The sequence below is a fragment of the Mycteria americana genome, chromosome 9, assembly GCF_035582795.1.
Source record: "Mycteria americana isolate JAX WOST 10 ecotype Jacksonville Zoo and Gardens chromosome 9, USCA_MyAme_1.0, whole genome shotgun sequence".
Taxonomy (NCBI): Eukaryota; Metazoa; Chordata; class Aves; order Ciconiiformes; family Ciconiidae; genus Mycteria; species Mycteria americana.
In genome coordinates, this window is record NC_134373.1 from 31,496,354 (window position 1) to 31,524,086 (window position 27,733).

The following is a 27,733-nucleotide window of genomic DNA, read 5'->3' on the forward strand; positions in this document are numbered from 1 at the left end:
GAGAAAAGTAAGATTATTTATCTAGGGAAAAAAAGCACACACTGATATGAAATGTATTTACTATAAAATAATTCTTGTCTTTTTTTCTAAGAGCTCAATAGTTGGTTTTAAAGGAAACATATGAGGTCATTCACTGGCCTTTTTAGAGAGGTGCAAATCAATAAATGGTGATTTTTTAATGCCCTCATTATAAATGACTGGATGCTATTAGGGTCAAACTTAATCCTGTGCAGAGAGCCAGTGCAAGGGATGTGAATCATTTAAATCTCTCTTAAGCTCTGCTTTGAGAATAAAATGTAGATATTTCTCTGTATTCTCAGTCTTAAAAAAAGAAACTGCTGCTTTTTTGCAGTAATTGGCCCAGATACTCCATTGTTTGTCTTGTAAGATGCAGTCCTTTGTGTTTTCAAGGACTTCTCTTACTTGTGACTTCCCCGCGTGTGCAGCTCAGCTCCCACGCCAGGGACGGGTCAGGGCACTGGGTCCCAGGTAGGAAGAGCACTTCACTGAGCGCACGGCCCTGAGAAGTGGCAAACCGCAGCGCCGGCTGCAGCAGGGTGCCAGGACCTCTCCCCAGGCTCCACCGATCGGCAGCTCACCACCTCCACAAACCCGGGCTCGCTGAACGGGGGACAGACTGCGGGAGGTATCACCTCCTCTCCAGGAAAGCATGAAGCGGGAGCTGCCTGCGTGAACCCTGCACTTGGCGTGTGAAACTCAATAGATTGCTGTTGCCACATCGACTCTCTTAGCGAAGGTGCTGCATTAAACCTGTTCTGCGTTAGAGCCTTCACTAACGATCGCATGAGAGCACCCTAATTGGGACAGGAGCAACTAGGAAAGGCTTTCTGTGCCTTGTGGTAAGCCAGCATTTGCAGCTAGAGAATAAATGTTTCCCATGTCTAAAAATATCCCACATCCCTGAAGTAATAATAATAAGAAAGCAGCATATTTTCATATAAATCTCAGTTTATATAAATGTCAGTTTAGCTAAGGTGTAGCCCACAACAAGAGGCTGATTTGCCTCTCAGGAGCATCTGCAGAGCTGGATTTGTTGACAGCAGCCGCAGATGAGTGCGTGTGTCAGGGCAGGGGACAGCCAGGGCGTAAGAACACGCAGATCCCCGAGAGCCTCCTGGAGCCGGGTGGAGTGGGAAGCAGCCCACAGAGAAAAAGGGGTAAACAGGCAAACCAAAATACATTTTGCAAAGATACAGAAACCACATTGCTGACAAGAAATGAGAAGTCCAAGGGATTTTTTTTTTTTCCATTTTCATTTTTTTCTCTTCCCTTTCTAAAGGATGTTTAATGGTCCTGACTGTAAGTTGCAAGGAATAAGAACATTAGTCTTCATTCCCTACACATAAAATGCCTGACAGGGTTTTATCAAATAAAGAGCCCAATATGCTACTGTTATCATTACGTGACTTCAGCAGCTAATTAAATTCTCGGTTTCTGAATCCTGCTCATAATGTTTGCTGACAAAGACCAAAACTCCTGTAGCAATTTTGGCTTTTAGGTGAGGTGAGGGAGGAAAGGAGGGAATGACAACTAACAAATTACCCAGGAAAGCAGGCTGGCAATCCATGGCTGACAGTCATCACGCAAACCTCACTTCACCGTGTGAGCGTAACAGGGTAGTTCCCCTCCAGATATAAATCAGCTCCGTGGCCTTCACTGACTCCAAGAAGGCTGCCCTGCTTAATGCTAAGTATGAATCCAGACAGGTATAGCTCCTGAACCTCCGACACGTTCTATACAACCCTATGTATATGATCCTCCTGTGTATGGGTACGTACATATGTATATATAAAAATATATATGTAAATATATATGAGAACTTCCTATACCATGCCTAAATACTCACTTTAGAGGGCAATTACACTGATCACAACTAGGCAGTGCACTCTGAGCCAGTTCAGCAAGTCTATGAATGCACATATTGAAACGTATTCTCACTCGGTAGAGCATGAGGCATGTTCTTAACTTGGACAATTCTCAAAGGAAAACAGGCATTATTTAAAGCTAAACCTGGGCTTAAAAGCTTTGCTGGCTATAAATGGACTCCTGAGTTGGGTTCTCTCAGACAGAGGGGATGTTGTGTTCAGAAATCACTCAATGCTACGAAGTGTGAGAAGAGACTTGCTTTCTCTGCTCTCTGAATTTCACCTGATGAGTAACATCAGCACAAGGTTGGTTCCCAACCACATATGCCGGAGCCTATTAAAGACTACCGTTCCCTGCAGCGAGGAGCTGGAGAAGTGCGTCCTTGGAGGATGAAGTGTGGCCTTCAGACATGGTCACCTCCAGTCTGACATGCCTTGTTTTCTTCCCCCATCTCCCACTCCAGGTAGAAATTTCTCTCTTAGATAAATCCTGGGAAGGCACACCTGCACCTGAAAGCCACAATCTCGCTCTTGATCAGTCATTTTAAGGAAGGGTGTAGTCAGGGAGTAGATTTCATTTGGGAACCTGAAACCATAAGAATAAAAAGCTGAATTTGCCAGAAAGTTTGTTCAGCCAATATAAGCTTTATTATGGAATAGCTTTAAACCTCTAAGCTGAGAGTGAGAGGTTTTAGGTGCAGCTTTGGAAGGTGATTTATGAATAGATTTATATGTTAATCTGTTAATAAAAAAAAGTAGCGTACTGATAAAATATGTGACAATCATAACTCAGCTATGAGCCACATATTAAAGACTGCATCTGCTCTAGTAGAGGTTTTGATTATGTTTTTAAATGAGGGAACTGCATTGGCCTGAAAATAAAGAAATAAATGCTTTCTCTAGAAATATGTGCCATATAATTCAAAGAAGTATCTGGGAATCTGCAAGAAACAAATAATAAACTGCTTTTAAGAAAATTACTTCTGGAAAGTGAAGCTTATTCCTGAACATTTCAAAATGGAGTTCCTGTCAGGCGGCTCAATGGTACATGAAGATACGCAAAGTATTCTCGCTCTTTCCCAAAATTACTTCCCAAACTGGATTTTAAATTGGATGATAATCTTGACACTCCAAATAGATTGAATAAATAAATATCTTCAGCAATGTTGGGCCAACTTCTGAGCACCCATGGGTTTGCACTGTCGTATCAATGCCTGGCTTCCTCATGATTTTTGAAAGGATATTTTGAAAAATAGGAACTGCTCTGGCTCAAGGATGTTTCTGCAAGTAAATCGGAAATACAATACTTTTACCTCTTTTTATTGACAAAAACTCACAGCACTTTATAAAGGAGCGCTACATCCCTATTTCGCACGCGAGCAAACGCCAGGCAGATAAACCAGGCAGATTAACTTTCCCCCAGGTGCCCGCGGGCAGAGCCAGCAGTACGAATTTGGGCCCTCCAGGCCCCGTCTGGTGCCGGCCCAGCATCTCTTGGGGATGTAAGATTTATCTATTATTTGTAAGTTTTCTGATGAGCGCCAGGGTTTTGTGAACGTATTCTGAATCCTTAAAATTTCCCAGTGAAGTATTTTCACCAGGAAAGATTACTTGAGTGACAATTTGTGCTGCGAACTATATTACTCACTGCTCCCCGTTGGTTTTGTTTATCATATTTTATTCAGCTATACAGAGAAAAACCAAGTTAAACTCTGCCACCTCTCCTCACACTTTTATACACTTGCAGAGCATGTTTCTCATCAGCACACATAAATGTGGCACTACTGAGCCCTAAATAAGTAGAAAATAATGCATTTAATGCTCGGTTTGATTCAAAGTGCAAAATAGGAAACCTGTTCCATTTGTTGCTGTGTGACATATTGAGGACTGATAGGCAAGTTTTATTATTATTAACTATACTTTGTTGATAGGTACTGTTGATTTACCAGTGATTATGCCACAGAGTTAAAGATCCCTCCAGGGACTAGCAGGGAGGGAAGTGTGTCTTCAGGAGCAGCTGTGCAGTTTAAGAGCCTCATCTCTGTAGCAGGGATGTTTCTGCTTCTTAGATTAAGGGAAGAAAAACTGGAGTAAAACTGTCCTTACCGGAAATGCACTGGATACATAGCTGCCGTTCATCTGCTACAGGACCATACGGAAATGTTTTGTCCCTATTTTGGGTTTGGAAAAATACCCATCCCAAAGACCCATGACAGCAACAGAAAAAAAAAATCTTTCAATAAGTTTCCTGTCAAGCTTAAGAGTTGATGGTGCTTAAGCATACTGCTAACTTTAAGCTTGCGTTTAAGTCTTACGCCTCCAGTGGGACTGAGAAGTTCATCAAGTTATGCCCTAGTGACTGGGTAACATTCTCCAAAGTGCTCACATGAATGTACGTGCTCTCAATTTATAAATTTGGAGCAAAATTTAAAAAGCAAATAAAGTCGTGTGTTTTGTAGCATTTTCATGTCTTGCAGTGGGGTAATTGTAGCTCTGTAATTGGAGATCTAGATTCTGGCAGCTCAGGTGGTACTGGACAGTGCTTACCTCCACAGGCAATCCCACCAGATGGAGAGTTATGACTATTGGGGAACTAACATGCTCTGTCTCTGAACTTAGTCCTCTCTCAATTTTTTTGTCCTCAGGAAATATTAGATTGTTAATTAAAGCATATTTTCATCTCAAAATTCTGTGTCTTTCTTAATGGATTAAGTAACTTATGTCTTCCAAATAGTTTTGCAATAGGTACACCCATTTATTCTTTCATATTCTGTTAAAATACAGTTTGTTTTTAAGAACGGGAATATATACATACTCTTGAAGTATTTTAAATACTATTTAGATGATATAACAAAACTGGTCAGCATACAAACTTCACAGGGCTGGTTAGAAACTTTTCCACAAGAGATCTTCCATTAAAAAAATAATTGAAATAAAAACATTTTACAAAATCTTAACAGTTTCTATTAAACTTATCAGACAAGAGTCTAGAAGGCAACCTTGGATCCAGAGGGAAATTTTTGGTCACAAACATAAAGGAAAGAAAAGGAAAAAAGATGCCCCAAACTAACCAGGTCAAACGCTTGAGATGGGAGAAATGCACATTCAAATCCTCTCCCTTGATGCTTCAGAAAATAACTTGACCCAGAATATTTGCATCCCAAGTAACCATGTGTCTATCTCCTTCTCTTTCAGATTTTACAAAGACGTCAAAAAGTCTTGTTTTCATCTCAGTGCAAAATATCTTGGCATCTCACAAAGGTTGGAAAAATCATTTCCCACTCAGTTCTATTGAGAACTCTAAGTTCCAGGTAAAATCAGGGTGAACAGAGGGTAGGCACTGCACTGGGATTTATGAAATGCCTGCCAAGCAGCCTGCTTTTAACACACACCAGAGAATAGCATTCCTTGCTAAGAAGTCCTAATCAGCATTGTGCATTTTTTAAAATTTGCTCAAAGGCTTATGTTTTTAAAATGACCCTTCCACCTACTCTATTAATTACAAACTCCAGTATAAAACGGACTTTTCTATGGCCTCCCTGTGAAAGCTGCAGATTAGGAGCTAACCTTGTTTCAAGCCCATGAGTAAATTAAACAGCATGTGGTCCAAGTGTACATAATTTTAAAAATGTGTTCTATAAAATGTCTAATATTTAGAGCTTACAATGCATAAAAGAGGACTGTTTAAAGATGGAGATGAACCATGTTGCAGGGATTTTGTTTAAAAAGATGCTAAAAGATTAAGAACAGTAACCATTTTAAAATTACGTTTATTGCTGCAAGAATTTGAATGCTACAGGCTAAAGTTTCCAAAATTAATATGTGCTTTTGAATACCCCACCTGGGGCATCTCAAGATGCTGATTTTCAGAAATTCTTTAACAATGTGCCTCAATTTTGGCAAGAAAGGCAGAAAAAAACACAAGTGATCCCCAAAATACCTTGGCCCCAATTTCCTTCTGGATATTGACATTCAGCCAAAAAAAAAAAAAATTAACCACCACCAAAGTTTCTCATGCAACTAAAACTCATCTGGTGAAAAGTTTCTCAAGTCCCAAATGGAATTTCTGAAACACATTTTAGAAATGGGGCGGGGGGGGGAATCTCAGCAAAGTTGGGACATTTTGTTCTGCAAAGCAGGAAACGAGTTTGTTCTGCTTCAGTTCCTGCTCCACTCCACTTACTAGTTCTCATGTAAAATCTCAGTGCTACAGTCTTGGAGAAACAACCTCAGCAGAACCAAGAGAAAATTCAAAGTCAGGAGCAAACTTTGGCACATGGTAGAGCAGCAGGGACAAAAGCATCTAGTTCTGGAGAAGGAATCCAAGACAAAGAGCTAGCAGCTAAGAAAGGAAATGACCCCTTTATGAAAGTATAATATGGTCCAACAGCTGACACATCCTAAAATCTACCTGTCTTCCTCCCCTCCCCTGAAATTGCAACACAAAGATTTATGTTATCTTTTTACACAGCTCTTACCCAGTAACTTCCCGACATAGTGCTAAATTCTATCTTTTAGTCTACTGCAATTCCAAGACAATAAGTTCCTATCCCAACTATGTGGAGTGGCTACATAATACTCCAGAGTGTTCTATGCTGTGGAGATTACAAAATTAAGTTTATACTAATGGCAGCCCAACACAGATTCAGGAGTAATACCATAACTTTAGCTTCTGGAACTAAAGACTTCTAAAATGTATTTTCAGGAGTGACGGTTTCACAAAACAATCCTTGGAGTTGGTGGAGAACTCTTGCTCATTTTACTTGATTTTGCATTGGGATTAAATGAAAGGCATCCACAGCCATTCAACAGGTAGAAGGAAAGAGCACAGTCTTTTAAAGTCTGGGACCTTAAAACCTTTCTAAAATCAGAGAGTAACAACATGGTTAACACTGGGTTTGTGATATACAATATTCATAAAGGGGATTATAATCCAGAAAAAGAAGAATTTATTCCCATTGGAAAGCAATGAATAAAGTAATGCTGTGATGAAAAACATTACGGCCTGGTCAATGATGGGAAATATTCATTTTCTGGTTAAAGAATAGATAACTGTCAAGGAAAACATGCATTAGATAGAGTGAGCTAGTAAATCCACCCATTACAGAATGAGACACTAAAGCACTGAATTTGCTGTGCTAGCAAGTGGTGGCACAGGGATATTGCTCCTGCAAGATGCTGTTGCCACCCTTGCTGAAAAGACAATTAAGAGTCATCTCCTTCACAGGGACACCCTGGCCTCCTCTCCTTTCCATGACAGCTGTGGGGCTGAAATGCGCCCTTGCCTTTTCCCCACAGGGACAGTGCAGCCTTGGGATATAGCGGATTGCACAAGAACACTGGGTGAAAAACAGCTTTAAACGTCACCTAACCCTGCTGTAGAGAGGTATATTCCTCACACTGCCAGGCTTTGCCCCACAACCAGCATATCCTGCTGTTTCTGTAGACTGTGCTCCTCATGTTCTTGCCCTCGCCTCATGGAAGTACAAATGCAAGGGGGCAGACATCTGTCAACGCAATCCTGCACCTTGAAGCAGACCTAGCACAGCTGGCAACCTGAAGAATAAGTCCCATGAGCAGAAATAAATCAGACCACTATCTCAGGATGAAAAACTATCCCCAAATCAGGCCTGACAAGATCCACACTGTATTTTACTTGCAAGCAAAAAGGAGATACAAAACAACCCAAATTAGCATTGCGATTACTTCTTAAACTGCATTCTCACCCCCTATAGAACTAACTGCAAATTCCTTGCATTTCTTGTCTTGCTTTCTGGTCTGATCTTTAAAATGATGCATGGCGAAGGGAAGGTGGGAGGGGGTGCCTCTAAGCCGCATCATGTGCTTTATGGAGACAAGCCAAGCAGCTACTTAGGCAACCATTAGGTCGGGAAACAATCACTTCCATCATTCCCAACACGTGTGTCAACATAATTCCATGCTCTCTTTGTCATGCAAAAAGTCTTGGCAAAGTGACCGGATACACCCAGAAAGCAGGAGCAAACTAAGCTCATTATGTTAACCGGAGATCCCACAGCATCCTCCAGTGCCATAGAAGGAGACTTCCCATGCTTTGCAGTGTAGGAAAGGAAACTCGCTGCACTGAAAAGGGCCCAAGCCAAGCCTGACCTCAGAAGTGTATAAGGGAGATTCACAATCGGGTTTCGTGGAAGGGAATCCCTCGTCTGACAAGCACAAGAGGCTGTGTCAGGCAGTGTGACAACAGGCATTGCAGAAGGTATGACACCTCGCATAACTACAGAGACTTGCCTCTCCTGTGTGCTCGCTGGAAGCCTTCCAGCCATGCTAATATGGCTCTGCAAAGGGAAACTCCTGCCAAATGGGAGTATCAGCTTCTCTAACTCTTTATTGTTGTCATTGGTAACTCTGGACTTTGTTTTCCTTTTAAAGGAAGATTCAATGCATTTTACAACCATTAAACATCTTTTCTTCTCTCCATCTATACTTGTAACTCCTACTAACAGCAAAAGGCTTGTGCATACGGGAATGGCTGGCAATATTAGTCGAATGGCTTCTTTGCCTGGTCAGGTACAGGAGGAAGGCCCTTTAGTCTGTCTGAAAAATGCTGAATACATCTTTGGTGCTCTAGCAGCTGTGGAATATCGTAAATATCCCAGAGCACAGGCGTTTATTTATTTAAAGATAAGCAGTTGGGGTTTTCACTAACAATTTTTGCTGCATCTTTCAATTCCAGATTCAGTGCAGTGGGAGGAAAAGTCCTAATACTGCCGGATATTTGCAAGCCCTTTCAAACTTCAGCTGCTTTGCCTCCATCCTGCCATGGGTAACATACATTTTACAACCCATTTTGCCTCCTGAATGCTTGCAAGTCCAATCTTGGTTTTAGTAATGCACTCAGCAAAACACAGCTTCTCAGCAATCCATGTTCACAAAGGCCAACAATGGCTAAAAATAAGGATGGACAAGAATAATAAAAGCTTCTCCTACATGTTGCTGATATGTCCTCTGATGAAAGCCAAGGATTTCTATTGATTGTTGTGTCTAAGGCTGTATCAGTCACACTACATGCTTTGTTCCTTAAGATGCCATCTTTGTGGCAGATCCTGTTACCACCTAAACATTCAAGAATCAAGAGCAGAGAGAGCTGTCCAAATGGGCGAGTGTAGAAGAACCCTTCCTCCAGGATTATCATTGGAGTGGGAACAAGCATCTGGTTCTGACTTTGTCTTCTCCCTGCTCCATCACTCTGCGCAAATGTACACTATACAGCCTTCGGAAAATGTACATCAAATATTACAGAACATTCACTGGCAAGTCAAATAAAACAAGAGAGTAAAAACTGAACATACCTGAATAAGAGAAACGTTGTGTAGACTAAGTCTGAAGAGGTAGTTCCTGCATAAACAAGCAGAAAAATTACAAACCATTAGGCTACCAAAGGAAGGAAGGAAGGGAAAAGTTATAAAAGCAAGTCACAGTTTTTGGTCATCCATTTCTACAGACAATGAGCTTTTCTCAGACTCCTCTCCACAGAATGCAAAAATAGGTATATGCCCGTTGCTCATCAGTGTCTTAGTGAACCTCATAACAAAGTTCTGAGCAGGTCTGGAGTAAAATATTCCAGAACTTAGAATGAAGAGCCACAGTGAAATCCCAACAACACAGGGACTGTTTCCAAACCCTCAAAGGGCTTTGGTTGAAGTCCTGTATGGGCTGTGCTCATGTTTTTCTCTGCATTCTGAGAAAACTGGGGTTGGACAGAAGCCAGCTGGAGCAAAGCTGACTCCTGTAGTATGCTCTCCCCAAGCCTGTCCTTGTGGGCGCTCCCATTCAGGACTTTGTGGAAAAGGAGGAGAAGAGAGCAGATACTTCTCAGCAGAATCTCTCTGCGCAGAAAACCAGCAGGGAAATCGAGGCAGTGACTGCAGATACTCCCAATCCTCCTGTCATCGCAACTCCACAGGCAAAGCAATGGAATTCCTGACAGAAGTCACTGTAGCATGAGATACCACACATAAGCTGAGCTCCTGTAACCCTCCTTCTGCATGTTCATATCCCATCACAAATAGGAGGGAACACACATTTGCATAAATATCTATGGATGAGGCTTAGTTAACAGGATTTATCTCACATTTTTGCTTGCTAAGACAATGCAGTTACCAGGAATCAGGTGACTTATTAAGCCATACAGACTTGATTGTGTGCTTGAGGGTTTTGGCCACATCTAACTTCATAATTTTGCATGCCATCTGTCAGAGGGTCTAAAGAGCTGTGATGCTTTTCCAACATCCCTGTCACCACAGTCTCCCAGAGAAGACACAATTATACTATACCAGGTGAACTATGCCTTTGGAGGTGGCTCTATTTAAATAGTAGAAAGTGCAGCTTTGATGATATAGCTTCATCCGCTCCAGAAGTGCCAGTATATGGACATTCCCCTACCTAGTAGAAAATCACGTTCCAGTCTTAGGTCAGTAAAGTCAGAGAAGTCAGTGGAAAGCTCCTATACTGATGAAAAGGTCCTAAGGACTCTTCTGAAGAGCCTTGTTTAGGGTCTGTAGTCAGCAGCACACTCTGCCCACACAAAGAAAGTTATTCAAACTTTGACATACGAGAAATTCATATTGGGCCACAATGACCACTACAAGGCTTGAGCAATTTTTCCTTCTTCTGTTATCTCTCACGTGTATATCACCTAAGTCATAATTATAGAGTTGCCTGTATACTTTATCCCAGTTCTATCAATAAATCGAAAGGTCTCAACTGCTGCTGACTGTCAATAAAGAAGAATGGGAACAAGGATGATGGGGAACTCGGGAAGTCAAACTCCTAGTACCAAATCTTCAGCCAGCGTAGCTCTGATTTGGTCTGATTTGCACCATCCTATTCTATACTGGGACTGGTTACCCAGAGAAGAATGAGACCCGTTAGCAGTATCTGAACAAAATATATCAGTAATTATTATACCTCCTGTAAGTACGCAGAGAAGTACACACACACACAAAATATCCATCTTCTTTCCTAGTCCTACCACTGGAGATCCAGCACTTCTTTTGTACAGTCTGAAACCCTACTCTGTCTCAAAGGGCTGCCATACTTTCCCAAGTAATTTGTTATTGACTCTTTAGCATCAGCTACAGACTGAAATATTATGTCCTGCAGGTGCATGCATGTCGTGGTTTAACCCCGGCAGGTAACTAAGCACCACGCAGCCGCTCGCTCACCCCCCCGCCCTCAGTGGGAGGGGGGAGAGAATTGGAAGGGTAAAAATGAGGAAACTTGTGGGTTGAGATAAGAAAAGTTTACTAATTGAATAATAACAACAACAACAACAACAACAACAATAATAATAATAATATAAAAATTGTAATGGAAAGGAAAATAACAAAAGAGAGAAAGAGGAACAAAACTCGGGAAAAACAAGTGATACAACCGCTCACCACCCACCGACCGACACCCGGCCTGTCCCCAAGCAGTGATTGCTGCCCCCCGGCCAACTCCCCCCAGCTTATATACTGAGCACGATGTCATATGGTATGGAATAGCCCTTTGGCCAGTTTGGACCAGCTGTCCTGGCTATACTCCCTCCCAACTTCTTGTGCACCTCCTCGCTGGCAGAGTATGGAAAGCTGAAAACCATGAAAACTTTTACTTAATATAAACACTGCTTAGCAACAACTAAAACATCGTGTGTTATCACATTATTCTCATCCTAAATCCAAAACACAGCACTATACCAGCTACTAGGAAGAAAATCAACTCTATCCCAGCCAAAACCAGGCCAATGCAGCAGACCAGAGGCACTAAGCTTACATACAGCTAAAATTTCAAAATGGAGGTAAATTCTTAGCCAGTGACTGATCTGACTTAGCTCCCTTAGAAAAGCACATGCTACTGTCACCAAAATATTAATGCAATTCCAGGACATGAGATATCATGGAATAAGCCTTCTCCTGGAGAAGTTAAGCATGTCACTGGCCTCCAATCTTACAACACCCTAAGGAGAAATTCTCATAACTAGGGACTTGAAGTTGCTATCCTGTTGTTAAGCATGCTATTTAAATGCATCGATTTTGGAAGCCTTATAATGCAGATTTCAGCTCCTTGTTTTAGTCTTGTAAAAAGCTGGACAGTTTGACTGAGTAATAAATTTTAATATTAGCGGTTTTTTCCCTGATAGCACTGCAGAGCAAATACAACCAAAATATCTTTAATGGAAGAGACATATCTAAAGGACACAATTTTCATTGCACTCAGCCAAAACAGACGCAGACACTAATAGTGTCCATTTAAATAAAGCCAGTCTCTGTCCTCTCAGTGACTACTGCGTAGCACCTGGACAAAACATCAGGGGTGAGATCCCTCAGGTGGCTGAGACCTAAACCATGCAGGAACATAGTACTAATGTGAATAGCACAATGATTTCCAAAAGCTTCATACTAACCTCAGCTCTCTAAGTCTGACCTTGTGGCTCTCTTACAGAAAGAAGGGTTTCCCTACATTTTTCATCAGCTTGCCTCACCTGGTGTCTGCACAGCCACTGGCAGTTTCTTTTTGTTTGTTTGATCCTTCTCACATCTCATCAGCAGTAACATCAACACCGGTAGGCAGACCAGGCTATCAGAGACACCTCCAGACTCCAGTTGACCTGCTCAGCTAAAACGGACTAATCCTTAATTAATAACACGCTCTTTTATAACCATACTTGTTCTGTAAAACTATAGCAGGATTAAAAAGCCAAGGGGAAAGATCTGCTGAATAAGACAGTGCCATTTTTATGAATTGCATTTTAACTGCAATTTCAGTCCAAGAATGAGCAAGGTCTCTGAATGACAGGCATGGTTTATTGTACCTAGAATTGCCCCATTTGTGTCCTTTTTTCTGCTTGTGTTTGAAGTTATGTCTGTTTAATACCTTGCTGAACTATAATTTAAAGCAGCTGAAAGAGTAGGATTAAGAAATATATGAGAACACTGAGATCTCTGCATGAATGGATGAGGTGCCTTCTTGGTCTTTTTTTTCCTTTTTTTTCTGCCATTTTGTCTTGTAAGTGAACGTTGGCTAATTCCTTTCTCTCTTAAATTAAACCCATCTAGACTAGGCCAGAAGAGCGATTGCCTGGTGCAACCAGCTATTCTAATAACCTCTTTCTCCTGTATAAAAAGCTGGTGCACAAACTTGGAGGGATAGGACAACCTTCTTACTCACTTTCTGTCCTAAAAGGTCATGTAACTTCACTCCATGGTATTAAAACACGAGCTTTGTTTCATCCCAGAGTTGGCTGCATTTCAGCCACCTCCAGAGCAAGCGACTGCACTCCTCCAAGTACTCTGGGACAAATGGTATTATACACATTAAAAGGTGCTTCAAACTGCTAATTATTATTACTACTAACCTTATTATTGAGGAACATCAGTGCATTTCTGAAAATGCCCATGTTAAACAGTAATACCCTGAAGTCTCAGCCAAGACTGTGGTTTTGTTGCATTAAGACACAGAGTGGGTTGATGGTGATTCCTCTGGAGACTGATTCACAGCAGATGCCTATTTAAACAACCTGAGGGTAGATCCTCTCTCTGTCACCTCTGATTGCAGGGGAATATTATCCCCTAGCTCAGATATATGAAGTTAGCTGCTGTAAAGACCCTCTTGCTCTATACAACCCAGTCTTGAAGAATTTGCCATTAAATATATACAGAAGAGTGAAAAAGAGACATCATTCTCATTTAAATTTAAAGCACAGACTGAGCAACTTAGCCAACATCACAGAGAATATCTGCAGCATAACCAGGAGCTGATCTCCTGGTCCATTAGTCTATGCCTTGGGTAGAAGAACAACTTGCCCCCAAAGGTGGGGCACAGCATGTAAACCTGTGCTGAAGTGCCATTTACACTTATGAAAATTGAGTAGATGTCGGATTACTTTCCCAAACTGGGCCCTCTATGCTAGTCTGCATATAAGCAGAGCCAAGCTGCAGTATAAATCCTGTAGATGAAAGTATTTGTTAATTGGCTTCGTAATTTGTATTTGGCTGCCTTGTAAAATGATTAAGTGCTCACTGTGCCTGGTACCACAAAGCATACGTACCAGAACAGCAGGAGAGCAGCTGAGATGTGTTTCAAGGAAGGGTGGGAGAATATACCCACTTAAATCTGCTTGCCGTGACATTCCCAAGTCAAAGCTGCTTATTAAGCGTTTATTTCATATAGCCAAGCGCACCTCGGATGAACTTTGTAACACGATGCCCATGCACTTGTTCACACATTGCCTGGCCTCAAAACAATTTACAGTGAAGGCAAAGCACTTCGTCTACGATGCCACTGAGCAACAGAGCTACAAGACAAATTAAGCCTTTCCAATGGGAAGCCACATAACAAGAGTGCTTGAATAATAGCAGAGACCCTTCCTCTTAGGAGTTCTGAAATTATAAGAGTTGCAACATGCTTCAGACTCTCGTTCAGGCCTCTTTTCAGGCACTACACCTGTCAGCACTGTGCTGGCTGATTAAAAGGTGCTTTCTTCTAATTAAAAGAGAGCACGCTTTTCAGTTCTGCTGTGGTAGATCAGGAGGAACGTCCCTGCAGTCGATGGACTGAACAGGTGTAAATGAAAGGCTACTCTAGCTTCAGATTCTTTTTTCTATTTAAATGAGAGAGGTTTGTTGACATTTCCCAGCTCTGTCCCCCTCCACACACACCAAGCAGGTAAGATAACCTCTCTGTGCTTCAGAGCAACCCTTGCTAGCAAACTGGGAGCCACGAGATCCCTAATGCTGACCACCACCAGAACCACTCAGGACTTTGACATGCACACAGAGACCAACAACATGCTGCCTTATCTTAGCTGGTCTGTATCACTACAAGACATGTACACCTGCTCGCATGTTGCTACTTGCCTGCACCTTATAGTAGACATGAGAAGCTCACCCCTCCCTTGTTACAGGGCAGGCTATCTCAAGCCCCCTCTCTTTGTACGCAGACAACTACCCTGCAAGTAGCAACAAAGCCAACAGAAGCTGATAATAATATTTGATCATGCAAAAAAAACCCAAAACAAAACAAAAAACCACGTTTAGGGAAAGCTGAAGAGAACTGAGTGAAAAGTCACTCTCCCTTTGGGGGGCTATTATTGCACTGAAACAGTCATTATTATTAGTCATTATTAGTCATTATTATTAGTCATTATTATTATTGCACTGAAACAACACAGTCCAGGTGAGGCACTGGAGACTCAGGTAGGCTCGTGGTGCTCTGGGAAGGCATTTCCCGTGCTTGTAGAATAGAATAGAATAGACTATTCCAGTTGGAAAGGACCTACAACAATCACCTAGTCCCACTGCCTGACCAATTCAGGGCTGACCAGAAGTTAAAGCATGTTGTTAAGGGCACTGTCCAAAAGCTTCTTAAGCACTGACAGGCTTGGGGCATCGACCACCTCTCTAGGAAGCCTGTGCCAGGGTTTGACCACCCTCTCAGTAAAGAAATGCTTCCTAATGTCCAGTCTAAACCTGCCCTGGTGCAGCTTTGAACCATTCCCATGCGTCCTGTCACTGGATACCAGGGAGAAGAGATCAGCACCTCCCTCTCCACTTCCCCTCCTTGGGGGGGGATTGTGCTGCAATCAGGACCCAGGACTGCAAGAGGGACTCACAACTGTCACAGCGTAGATAATAAGAAAAAGAATTAACAGAACAGGGTCCTTTGGGTGATACGAAACAAGACACAGAATTATGCATGTGACAAACCTAATGCTCCCTTCTGGCACTCCTGGAAGCCACGTGCTGGGGCTGAGCCTCGGGCTAGGAGCCAGCAACTCCTGTCAGCTCTTCCTATCTTTGCTCCTGGAGGCCTTAGATATACTTTATACTTCCACAGTACATGACAAACACAGCTTAGTCATGCTTCATGACTCCCTGGGAGCTGGTTAGTATCATTCCCTCCTTATACTGATGGAGAAAATGAGCCAGAGAACGGTTAAATGACCTTCTCCAAAGCACACAGCAAGTCAATGATGAAATCGAGATCAGACCGCAGGGCTCTTGGCTACCAAATCTCATGCTAGATTAATGCACGCTGCCTCTACGCAGGTCCAGCTGTGGATGAACTTTTCAGATGGTTATCCACATTTCTGAACTAGCCAACCATCCCAAGAAACCCAGCTCCTGAAGGATGATTCTGGCCTTTGCTTTCAGAGGGAGTTAATTACATGCCTGCTCCAGAGTGTGATATGACAATCCATTTGCAAATGCTACTCCAGTGATTCATGTGAAGGGCCCTGCATATACATGCCGGAGAAAAGGTGGAGAGCCGGCATCTCCCTTACAAGCTGGATCCTTATTCACCACTAATTTTGTTTCTATTGAAGAAAAACTTGTCCGGTACATCATTCTTTCTTAAAAATCAATAGATGTTCAACAGAGAACCATACTAAACAGCATACAGTCATATGATGCAGTTGCTGTATGAGCAATTGCTTTTCCCAAAGCAACATTTCTCAGTGATAAATCCAGCCAGAGCTAGAGGAGCATTCTCTTAGAAGAGGCTCCTTATACAAGCAGCATATCATTCTGATTAAGCAGCTTCCAAATTAAGCCAGGGTCCCAGCTACTGTTTCTGGATTGCCACTGAGGCCCATTTAGTACTTCCCAGTGCAAACAAGGATGAAAATCAAATTCTCTGTATTCCAGTCAATGGAGGAGAACTACCATCAGCTTTAATGGCACAAGGCGCATGGCACAGATCTGCTCAGGCTCGATGCTGTATACTCAGGGCCAGCTCTAGGAAGAGTCAAAAGAGGCAGATGCTTATAGCTGCAGAGCATGCAGGACAACAGCATAGCTGTGGCACCCCTGGACTATACCAATATTAAGAAATCTAGACGGATGGCTGCTGCCATGGGAGGGAGAAGCAGGAAAGGGATCGGCCCTTGGCCCGACAGCCATGTCCCCTCTTCCACTGGCTCACAAGGGGAGCAGCAAGCTGGCTCTGCTGGCTCTGGCCATTCTCGTTCCCCAGGGCAGCTGAGGAACAGCCTCGCTCCAATGTGATCCCACCTCCTTGGGGGTGACAGTGTTTGCCATGCTCCCAAGACACCTTGAAGCAGCTGTTTTCTGGAGGGTAGCCGTATGTACACAGAATCACAGAATCACAGAATCATATAGGTTGGAAAAGACCTTTAAGATCATCGAGTCCAACCATAAACCTAACACTGCCAAAAACCATCACTACACCATGTCTCTAAGTACCTCATCCAAACGTCCTTTAAATACCTCCAGGGATGGCGACTCAACCACTTCCCTGGGCAGTCTGTTCCAATGCTTGATAACCCTCTCGGTGAAGAAAAATTTCCTAATATCCAGTCTAAACCTCCCCTGGCGCAACTTGAGGCCATTTCCTCTTGTCCTATCACTTGTTACCTGGGAGAAGAGACCGACCCCCACCTCTCTACAACCTCCTTTCAGGTAGTTGTAGAGAGCGATGAGGTCTCCCCTCAGCCTCCTTTTCTCCAGGCTAAACAGTCCCAGCTCCCTCAGCCGCTCCTCATAAGACTTCTGCTCCAGACCCTTCACCAGCTTCGTTGCCCTTCTCTGTACGCGCTCCAGTACCTCAATATCCCTCTTGTAGTGGGGGGCCCAAAACTGAACACAGTATTCGAGGTGCGGCCTCACCAGTGCCGAGTACAGGGGCACAATCACTTCCCTAGTCCTGCTGGCCACGCTATTTTTGATACAGGCCAGGATGCCATTGGCCTTCTTGGCCGCCTGGGCACACTGCTGGCTCATATTCAGGCGGCTGTCAACCAACACCCCCAGGTCCTTCTCTGCCAGGCAGCTTTCCAGCCACTCTTCCCCAAGCCTGTAGCGTTGCATGGGGTTGCTGTGGCCCAAGTGCAGGACCTTGCACTTGGCCTTGTTAAACACACTTCAGATAATGGGGAATGGGGTTTTTTTTTACATTGTTTGAACATATTTATAAAATGTGGGCCAATTTCCTTTTTTTTCCTTACATTTCCCTCCCTCTGTTTCACTAGATGAGTTTCTTCAAAACCTCAGAGATGGAAAATGAGCCAAATTTTCAAAACTCTTGTGTGGGTTTGTTCCTATTTTCCTGGAAGAGTGAGTCCATCTCTCAGACCATCACGTATTATCCCACATGCCACCTCAAGTCTCTCTTGACATGTGACTGACAGCTCTTCTCTCCCCCTCTCAACCAGTTGGCAGAGTCACAGAGCACTTTTACAGCACCTTGATATGGCCCCTAGCCACACAGGGACCTTTGATGTCCTATTTGCCCATCACTTTTAGTTCTGCTTTCATAAGTCAAACTGTAAAATTCCTCTTCTTCTGATGCACTGATTATCATTCAAATAGGTGGGCAGCCCCCCCACCTGCCTACTTAAGTTGATAAACATGCTCAGTTCTGTCAGGCTTTCCTCAAACTCTGGATGAGTTCAATATGACTTGTATGCAAATACTGATAGAGTTGGCTGGTGACCTTAAGGTATTGCCAACAAATCCCTTCTCTTAGCTGTGGTTTTTATACCTTTGCAGTGGCACAGAACAGTAGGCTTAGCACCTAAACATCTGGATATAAAGTGATATGCAAGTCACTGTGGTGAGCCCTGCCATATAAAACTGACATATCACCAACTTAACCAGAGCAAGAGAGAGTATTTTCAGTAATGCAAAAGGAAACTGCTCTGCAGCCCCACCCTGTGATGCTGTAAAACACATTAGGTCCAAGCCTCCAAGGCTTTTGCCAAAATATCCTGACCTTGTGTTTGCTCGCACCCCACTCTCTGAAATACAATCTTCAAACTTAATTATTCTCAGTGTGTTACTAAAGCAAGTGAGCCTCTCATGGGTGGCTGCTTCTGTGATAGGGTATCACCAATTTTCATTTTATCTGGAATATATTTTTCCAGTCAGGCCTGCAATTTGCTGTGTAAGGATGCTTCCTATCAGCCTGCGCTGCGCCAAGATTGCCTTTCACACAGCACTGGCTGCGCAGGCACTGGCCATGAGTCAGCCGATAACCTGGTTGCTCCGATGATGGGCAAAAGTGCACGGACTACCACGCCAGTGAGTTCATTTGCAGAGAGGTAGATGGTACTGCCTTGCAGGCGATTTGAAGGACCAGCTGTTTTCTCTGCCAACAAAGATGACGGACCAGAGACTGCCGCTGCCTCACCCTCTTCTCCACATATAACACCTGGGGCAAAGCTGTCTCTTTGCTCTCCTACAGCTGTGGCTTCTTCTCTGCATTGGTCTGGCCCAGCAACCTGGCAGTGCTGCAGCATAGCATTTCATTTGATTTATTTATTTTGAGTTAATTAAAATTCACGTTCTGTGCTCAAGCAAATGCACAAATTTTAACTACGAAAAAAAAAATTACACTTTGAACAAAATTTGGGCCAGGCTCCAAAGTTCCCAGAATCCCATAATTACAAAAATTCTCCTTCCATCCTTTCCTGTCCACACCTCTTCCCCTCCTCCCCAAGGGGTATAAGTCAGGGACAGCACAGATTTGGGGTATGGCAAATTCAGACTCCCTGCAGACCAGCAGAGGAAAGCAAACTCTATAGGTAAGAACCAGATATGCCAGTGGGGCTTCACCCCTCCACGCTTATACGAGGGCTGAGCTGACCTCACCTGGCACAGTATCAGGAAAATCTCCCTCTGAACTATCCCAGGCTCAACCAGAGAGGTTAAAACCTGCACTTTAAATCACACTTTTGTTCCCTGTGTAAAGAAACCATGCACCCCCAATTATGGATTTAACTAGCTGCAATGTCTAATCACAGGTTTCTCACCTCACCATATTCTTTACCATGCAGGTCAGGCAGCTTCTTTAAAAAACATCAATGGTCCTTTGAAAGTTTCTGTTAATTTCAGAGACTGATTCTCCCTTTTTTTCTCACATCACCATGTTATCTGCCCCCCTCCAGCCCCTGATACAAGGATGCAACTTTAATTAGAGCATTCTTTTGTCTGATAGGAAAAATCACAGTGAGAAAGGATGGTATTTGTTTTTCTAGGTTTCTCTGCAGCAGCGCTTTCAGCTACCCTCCTACAATCTGGATATAATCAAAAACATTATCATGTTCTTGCTTGCTCACGTCCTCATTAATACCTCAACTGGCAAGGTAATTTCTCAGCCAAACGTGACTTAGTAGGGGGTAAAGCTGGCATAAGACAGTGTGATACTAATGTGAGCCATCAGAAATGGCAGTAACTCAGCTCAGTCATTTTGTCTCAGAAAAGTATTGAGTCAAATTCTGCAGTCAGGGACGAAAGGCATGTCATTTCTGGCTGATAACAGGACAAGCCTGTGGGCTATTTAACCTTTGACTATGCCCACGTGGTTGCGGCCAATGTTAACTTGTTTGTATGTTAGTCTCTCCATCCTATATGAGACTTTTTGAGCCATGCTGAAGCCCCACTGTCCCAGTGTAAGTCTATGGGACTCACAGACTTTCATGAGCATTTTGAAGACTTACGTCTTCTTTGGAGATGCAAGGCTGAGAGCAAACGATTAAACTACCAGGTGGAAATACAACAGTAAAGGGCCCAAATCCCACCTCTGCCATAGGTTTTCTGTGAGTCCATAGAAGAGCTTTGGGTATGTCCACATTAGCCAAGTGCAGAGACCTCTGAGGTTGTGCAGACCTTGACTGGTACCTTCAAAAAGTGTAGTCTCGCTGCAGGAGTAGCTGTGTTAGGTGCAGCACTGTACTACCTTTCAGGCCTACTACAAACTCGCATGTCTAAGCACCACAGCCTTTTCACAGGGCAGGCTTGCTCTTAATCCCTCTGGGCCTCGGATTCCCATCTATAGTGTGAAATTATCAGTGCTTTCCTGCCTCACAGAAGCCCTGTGAGGATAAATGTTGGTGAGGGGCCCTGGTCATTTGGCAACAGAAAGTATTCTTGACAGAGTTTAGACCCAACGCTGATACTCTAAATCTAAGGATCAACTCTGACCCGACTTCTGCCACTGAATTTCCTGGTTTGCAAAATGCTTTTTGCCCAGGCAACATAATCTGCAGAGACTTATTCTCTTCAGGGTTCAGTGGCAGTCCAGATCTGGACAGGATTGAAGGTGCCCAAGGGTAAGGGTGATATTTTCCAAGCAGCACAGGTTTTGAGAGTTTTACTGCAGTGCTCTGGAGCTTTCTGCCAAGCAGGCAGGAAAGAGCCTATGTTCAGCCAGAAATCTGCATGAAACCTGGTGTCTGACAGACTAATCTACCACACACCGGAGACTTTCAATAAACTCAGGGTGCCAAACCGGCTGGTTGAGGGTCCTATAGTATATTTACAATTTGCCATATTTCTGCAAGCTGCAACTTGAAGCAACTCTTTTGGGACATCAGTCACTCCACTCAGTCTTCAGCTCCTAAACCTGCATGATCCAGAGTTGTTTTAATGCTTATACAGCCAGGAGCAATAATAGCCAGGAAGGGTTGTGCCCAGGCTGCTGTGCGCTCCCTAAAAGAACCTTTGTAAGTTCATATAGCACCTTCCCTGTTCCCCAAACTAACCGTCTCTCCTTTCTTGCACCTACCTACTTGGCATTAACAGGCACGTTCAGTTCAGCTCTAAATCAAGTATGAAAATCACCCCCAATCAAGGCATCCAGACTTGCATCACCAGCAGCTTAGTAGCTTGACATTTATTGCAGAGGAGTCTGGCAGTCCAGAATGACATGCACTTTCCTTGCCAGTTTTGAGTCCGTTGATGCAGCCTGTGCTCACTACCCCCTACCTCCAGGCTCTTGGTGATGACTGTTTGTGACAAGGGCTCCTGAGCTGCAGTTCCCCGTGCAACCGCCATGAGAGACAATCCTTTCCCATCTCCTGATGGAGCTCACAGCCACCTTGGCAGGCAGAACTATGAGGACTTCTGGTCACGATGCTTTCTGGCTGCTTTTCTACAGTAACACCTCCACTCGCTGCAAATGGCCAACCCTTGTAGCCATGCCTCTCACATCCGCAGCCCCAGCAGGCTACTGCCCCGAGCTGACACCCCCACAGTTTCCTTCTGGGAAAAGTCAAATGTTTCCCTTAGGCCTTCCCAGCCACTCTCTGTGCAGCCATTTGTTTGGGTACCATCCTCCTGTCGTCCAAGCTGTTTCCCTTCAGCTTGCTGTCGTGCCAGATTGTCACACGGTGTCTCAACCATCCTCCTTTAAACCTTTTATGTTCTCCTTGCCAGGGAGCTCTTCTGAAGCATGCTTTTTGGCTTGACTCCAAGCAGGGTCTTTCATATCATCATTTCTTTACTGGCTCCTGTCTCTGCCCAGCCAGTAATGAGACAGTCTCAAGGAGTACGTCTCCTCGAGAAGGTGCGATGTCACAGCTACAAATTTTACCTCCTCTGCAAAACCCACCCTCCCCGCAGATTTGGCACCCTGCCTACAGCACAGGTGAGAGAGCAGAGCACTCCTTGTCCAACATGCAGGTGAAATCACTGCCATGGGGATGGGAGAAGGCCAGCATGTCTCTGCTATGGATGGGGAAGGGAAGGAGGGAGGGGAAAGGGCAAAGGAAGAACGTTGGAGAGTTGAGCTGGGACATCCTGCAGGAATGGGGATGGAGGCTTCCTCTTGCCCCACCACCATCACCTCCAGCATCCTCATCGCTGCACAGGCACACTGGCGTAGGCAAAGGGTCTGAGGCTGTCTGGCTGCCAGGCAGGCTGCTGCTCTCCATGGTTTCTGACAGCGTCTAGATCTGACCTTGAGCTACAGCAAGCAGATACCATCAATTCAAACAGCTGCATCTTTTAAGTTACCACTTTTTAACACAGGTCTCTTTTGCTTGCCCATCGAGTTAGGAAATTCAGCTTATCTCCTTTGTTAAACCATTTATTATACAGCAGCTCATTCAAGCTGTTCTTCCCAGTCCATTCACCATCTGTATTACTGACAAAAGAGCAGTGTCCCAGTCTCCTAGCCTTTGTTCTGGTACCAGAATAATCTCCTCTGTGGCTCTTCTGCCGTGGCGGCATATGTACAACTTGTGTCTATAATTCAAAACGATAGCTCATTATGTGACACTAATCTGCGAGAAACTGCCACCCATTTCCTCACCATTACTCTTTGATTTCAGATGTTTAGGTAGAGCAAATAGACCCTCAGTTAATAAAAGCAAACTGCTCACTAGGAATGCTTTATAGCAGAGTTAAATCTGAAATCTAATAATGGGAAGGAGATTGAAAGTAAAGACAATAAGCATTCCAGATCATGCTATTAGAGAGGGATGGAAGTTTCTACATAGTCAAGGCTGCAATCAGTTTCCATTTCAGTTCCTTTATTGGCTTTGACTTGGAAGGTTTCTCAGGTCTGAAAAATTCAAGGCTTATTCTTGATGAAAAGAAGAAAGTGTTTTGCAAAAAAAGCAGGACAATTGGACAAAAATGGCATTGCTGATAGCTAGCACAGAAAGAGCAGGATTCAAGTTCCCCAAATCATCAGGTTTTTAATGCATGGGGGGATGATTTATGTGTCTTGTTTTTTGAGCTGTTCAGATCATATTTTCAAGTTTTTTCTCAGTAATAATGAGGTCTAACAAATTGTTTTTCCTCCCATTAAAATAAGCTCAAATAGTAATCACATGCACTCAAGAGCTGAAAAAAGCAGCAAATATTTCGAAACAATCACTCATTCACAGAAGAAAAACAGTACATTAAAATACTAACACTACATTTAAAGCAAAAACAAAACATGCAAACTATGAGTCAAAAAGAAGGTTATGAATTTTTGAAATGTGTGTTTTTATACCTAATGAAATGTGGCTCATAATATGGGTAGCGTGAGATTTACAATGTTCTAAACTATTCATATCCTTACTTGCAAGTGTTTGGATTTTACAAATGATGTGACAAGTAAATACGTTGCTTAGAAACCATGGTGGGCTTTTGAAACTAATTCTTTTGTTTCTGGGATTTTGACTTGGCAGGTGTTTGGTGCAGTGGAGTTATCAAACTCCTCTGGTTTGCACTCAGACAGTACCAGTCATTCGAGGAGGGCTCTCAGATAAGGATAAAGCTTAAAAATCTGAGGCTCACGTTATTCCAGCTCCCTGTCTGCATGGCATGCCCTCAATACCTCTTACAGTTTCAGTCACGCTGTGTCCAATTCCTGAAACCAAAAACCCTGGTGAGCCTCAGGATCTTCCTTTCTTCTAGGAAACGTTTTCTGTGAAGCTTTGAAACACAGGATGAACTAAGCCAAAGAGATGCTGCGGTGAGGTCATACTGCTTTTAAATAGAGACAGAAAGAACTAGTCTGAAATAATTTATAATGCTATCATCTAAAAGAATGATGTTAACCAGGAAATTGAGAAGTGGCAGTACTTATAAACTCTACCCTGATCCCAAACTCCTTCCACAACCCCAGAATAGCTGGCATTACTACTAATATGATCTACAGTAGCATATTTAAACATGGTTAACATTTAAATTTAGCTTTCATAAATTACACCCTGTAGAGATGGATAGAGACAGCTCCTATCTCTTTGAGGTATTGTTTCATTTGCAAATTCAAGCAGATGGTGCACGAGCAACTAATGACTCAAAAAATCACCCCTAAAAATAGTCCAGAACAAGGTGTGGATTTATCAGGGAAGGAGGGAACAGAAAAGGCTTTACTTCCCATTCCCATTCCTCTGGCACAGCTCCAGAGCTGCGCAGCACCGAGGACCCCATCCACACCCCCATATTCGTGCACCTCTCCCTGTCTCCTCGCACAGGGTGGAAGGGAGATGGTGAAGAGGGAAGGGGCTCAGCACTCCCCACTTTCCCCACACCAAGCCTGTATCCAACCCAAAAAAATCACCCTGGGAAATTATATCTCCATTAACACTATCAAGAATTGCTCGGCAGAGCCGTGTGGCACCATCGAAACTTTCAGTCTCCCTGTCAGGTGGGTAGTTCTTCATGAAAACTGACTTTTCCAAGCAAATTCTATAAATACTTGTTACTGCTTCCTCATGAGGCAATACACTGCAATATATCGTACCTCCAGCGGGAAGCCAAATTTGCTGTCATTCCCCTCTTTATAATGATATTGTAGCCTCGTGTCTAACCACGCTCGTACAAACTCTTGCAGAGACGGAGCCTCCCTCCAGGATGTGTCGCTGGGGTTTGAGCAGGGGTGAAGCGTGTCAGTGTTAGCAGTGTCTGCGCGGGGGGAAGCCTGCCGTGCAGCTGAATTATGTAAACCATAAATTCCTCAGAGCAACATGCCTGTGTTTGTGCAATACCTGGCAGAAGGCACTGTTCACGGCCATCCCCAAAGCAATGCCGTTCTGAAGTAATAAATATTAATAATTGCTGGTTAAAGATTCCAGCACAGGTAAAGCCGCGGCTTGAAAAGTAAAATGTTTCTGTGTGAAAAGCAGGAGGGCCTCTGGCAACTTGGACAGCTACAGGAAGGTAAGTGTTATTATTTACTGCACAAATACACATGGAAAATGTATATTAAATTACACTTCAGTTGTCTCTGCGGAGCAAAAAACTCTCCCTCTGCTACACATCTTGCTCTTTTGTTCATATCATCAGTTCTTCCAGCTCTGCTCCTCACCTCCCTGTCCTCTAATGCTCAGTAACCCAGGAAGAAAGCTGTCTCTTCCTCCATTTTCATTAATAGCAGAGACTGCTACCACAATGTTATCTGATTCTAAATGTTATACTTAAACTGATTTGTTAGACCATGCTTAGTCTTTTCTTTTTGGGTTGTCTTATCTGTTTATTACGCAATAAAAAATAGTTGCTGTTGGGGCTCATGATTCAACCACTCCTGACGTATATTATTTCACTGAACCATAGTTCTTTTCCCTGTTACAAATGCAGCTCTAAATTTGTTAGAGCTTGCCTATGCTCATCTTGTGTGTTTCCACCCTTCTCTTATGGCATCCTAAATAAAAATAATGTTTAAAAATAAAGGAAAATATATGCTAATTATATACAATGGGCCAGAACAACAGAGTTGCACCAAAATGCATTAGGTGAGGATCTGGCTGTATCAGCAAGATGAAGCAAACAGGTTGTGGAGTGAATTCTAAGAGAGAAGAAAGCAATCATTTACATTGCCACTACGACTTATACAAAGGTGTGTAGATGAACTTGACACAGAGGGAAAGCCTGGCCATGGAAATTAACCATAAAGTCAAATTCTGTGCTGGCAGAGGGATGGTGCAGAATGATTTACTATAATTCTTCTAACATTCATAGTACCGAGGAAGATGCCAGCATTCTGCTTCATTAACCAGTCATTTTGATTGCATCCTTTTTTAAAAAAAATTCTAGTAATTTTCTCTTCTTTGCAATTATACTAGGAGTCTAAATCCCTCTACACAAATTATAGCTTTCTTTTTCAGGGGGACACTGGCCACATAAACTGGAAACACACTCTCCTCTGAAGCCAGGACATGAAGGGAAAGAGCTTGAGCAGCAACCCTGGACTAATTAGAAGATTATCTTTACCTTGCTCCCACAATGAGCTGGTTCCTGTTGGCATCCAGTGCAAGCTGAGAAAAGTCATGCACACCTGGATAGGTGAAATTCGACACCCAGGGCTTCAGATCTGCAACGAAAATGAGAAAGCAGAAAACAGTAAAGCTGCTCTAGAAGCAGTGAGTTCACCCGGACATCCACTAATGGATTTCCTACCAAGTTATCTGTCAGGGGAAGGTTAATTAATAATCTATTTAAAGGGTTTGTATTTATTCTGATTCTCTGCAGAATGTGCAAAAAACTGCACATAAACGCAGGGCTGTCTCAGCAGTTATTTTCACATCCAAGATGGAGTGACAGCATTGGTTTCGGAGACAACAGCAGCTCGATTTTACTTCTGTTAAAACTGGGGAACCATCTTCAGTGTCAGGGTTAAGTGGTGTAAAGGGACTAGGTTGCCTGCCGTAACACCTCCATAGCCTTGCCTTCTGTGCTAAGCAAAGGGAAACTGCTGCCCTCCTGAAAGAGAAGGTGGGGTCAACCAAAAACCAAGTTAGAATAGAAGTGATTTGCACTCAAGACCTGGCTGCTCCAATGACAGGTTTTACCATCCCTTTCAGGTTTTATGTTCCCTTCTAGGTTTCACTTTACCTAACAGCTGGGATCCCTATCAGTTAAATCCTTCCTTAATTTAGACGGCGGGGGGTGTGCATCACAGCATCTTTGTGGCTGAGAGATTGCACAAGCTTGAGACTGGCTCCATCAACTAGCTTGGATCTGGAAATCTAGGCAATTGTCCAAACTGCAATCACACAGGTTGAATGCAAAGCAATAGATTTGGCTACGCTATGCTCGTGGAGACAAAGCTCTTCCAGAAGCTACTTCTATTAACACAACGTCAATTGAGAGATCTAGGGCAGATAGACCTGCTGTAATAAAAAATACACCTGTTTAAAGAAAAAGCTGAATTACTATTTTTATGGTACTCTCAGGCATGATGCTAGAGCATTCACAGAATGCCAGCTTTCAATACAGTCACCAGCTTTGACCTTGTGTGTATCACAGATCACAGAATTTCAAGCTCTCACCTTACACCTTTACTGCACGAAATAACTGGGGATAGATTCATACGTACCTTTCAGAAAGTCATCCAGCTTTACTATAAGGATGGATAGATTCATACGTATCTTTCAGAAAGTCATCCAGCTTTACTGTGAGGACTTCTCTTGAGAATTTATTCCAACTGTTAACTACTCTGGCTGTTAAATACATGGAGAATACCAATTATCTGAGGGAGCAAGGCACAAATGAGACCAAATCACTGTATCTGTAATCCCTCTGTGACCTGTTGACAAGTAACCTTGCCTCATTCAAGGACTGGATGTTGAAGATCCAGGACGCTCAACA

At 43.2% G+C, this 27,733-nt stretch overlaps 1 protein-coding gene across 1 annotated transcript in view; it reads right to left on the reverse strand.

The window, feature by feature from the left end:
- SEMA5B (semaphorin 5B) overlaps positions 1 to 27,733 on the reverse strand; it is a 276,468-nt gene that overhangs the window by 94,632 nt on the left and 154,103 nt on the right. Inside the window, exons 5-6 of the mRNA XM_075512117.1 lie at positions 26,357 to 26,456; positions 9,218 to 9,263 (exon numbers count right to left, since the gene is read on the reverse strand). Coding sequence (XP_075368232.1) covers positions 9,218 to 9,263; positions 26,357 to 26,456 — 146 coding nt within the window. The remainder of the gene's footprint in view (positions 1 to 9,217; positions 9,264 to 26,356; positions 26,457 to 27,733) is intronic.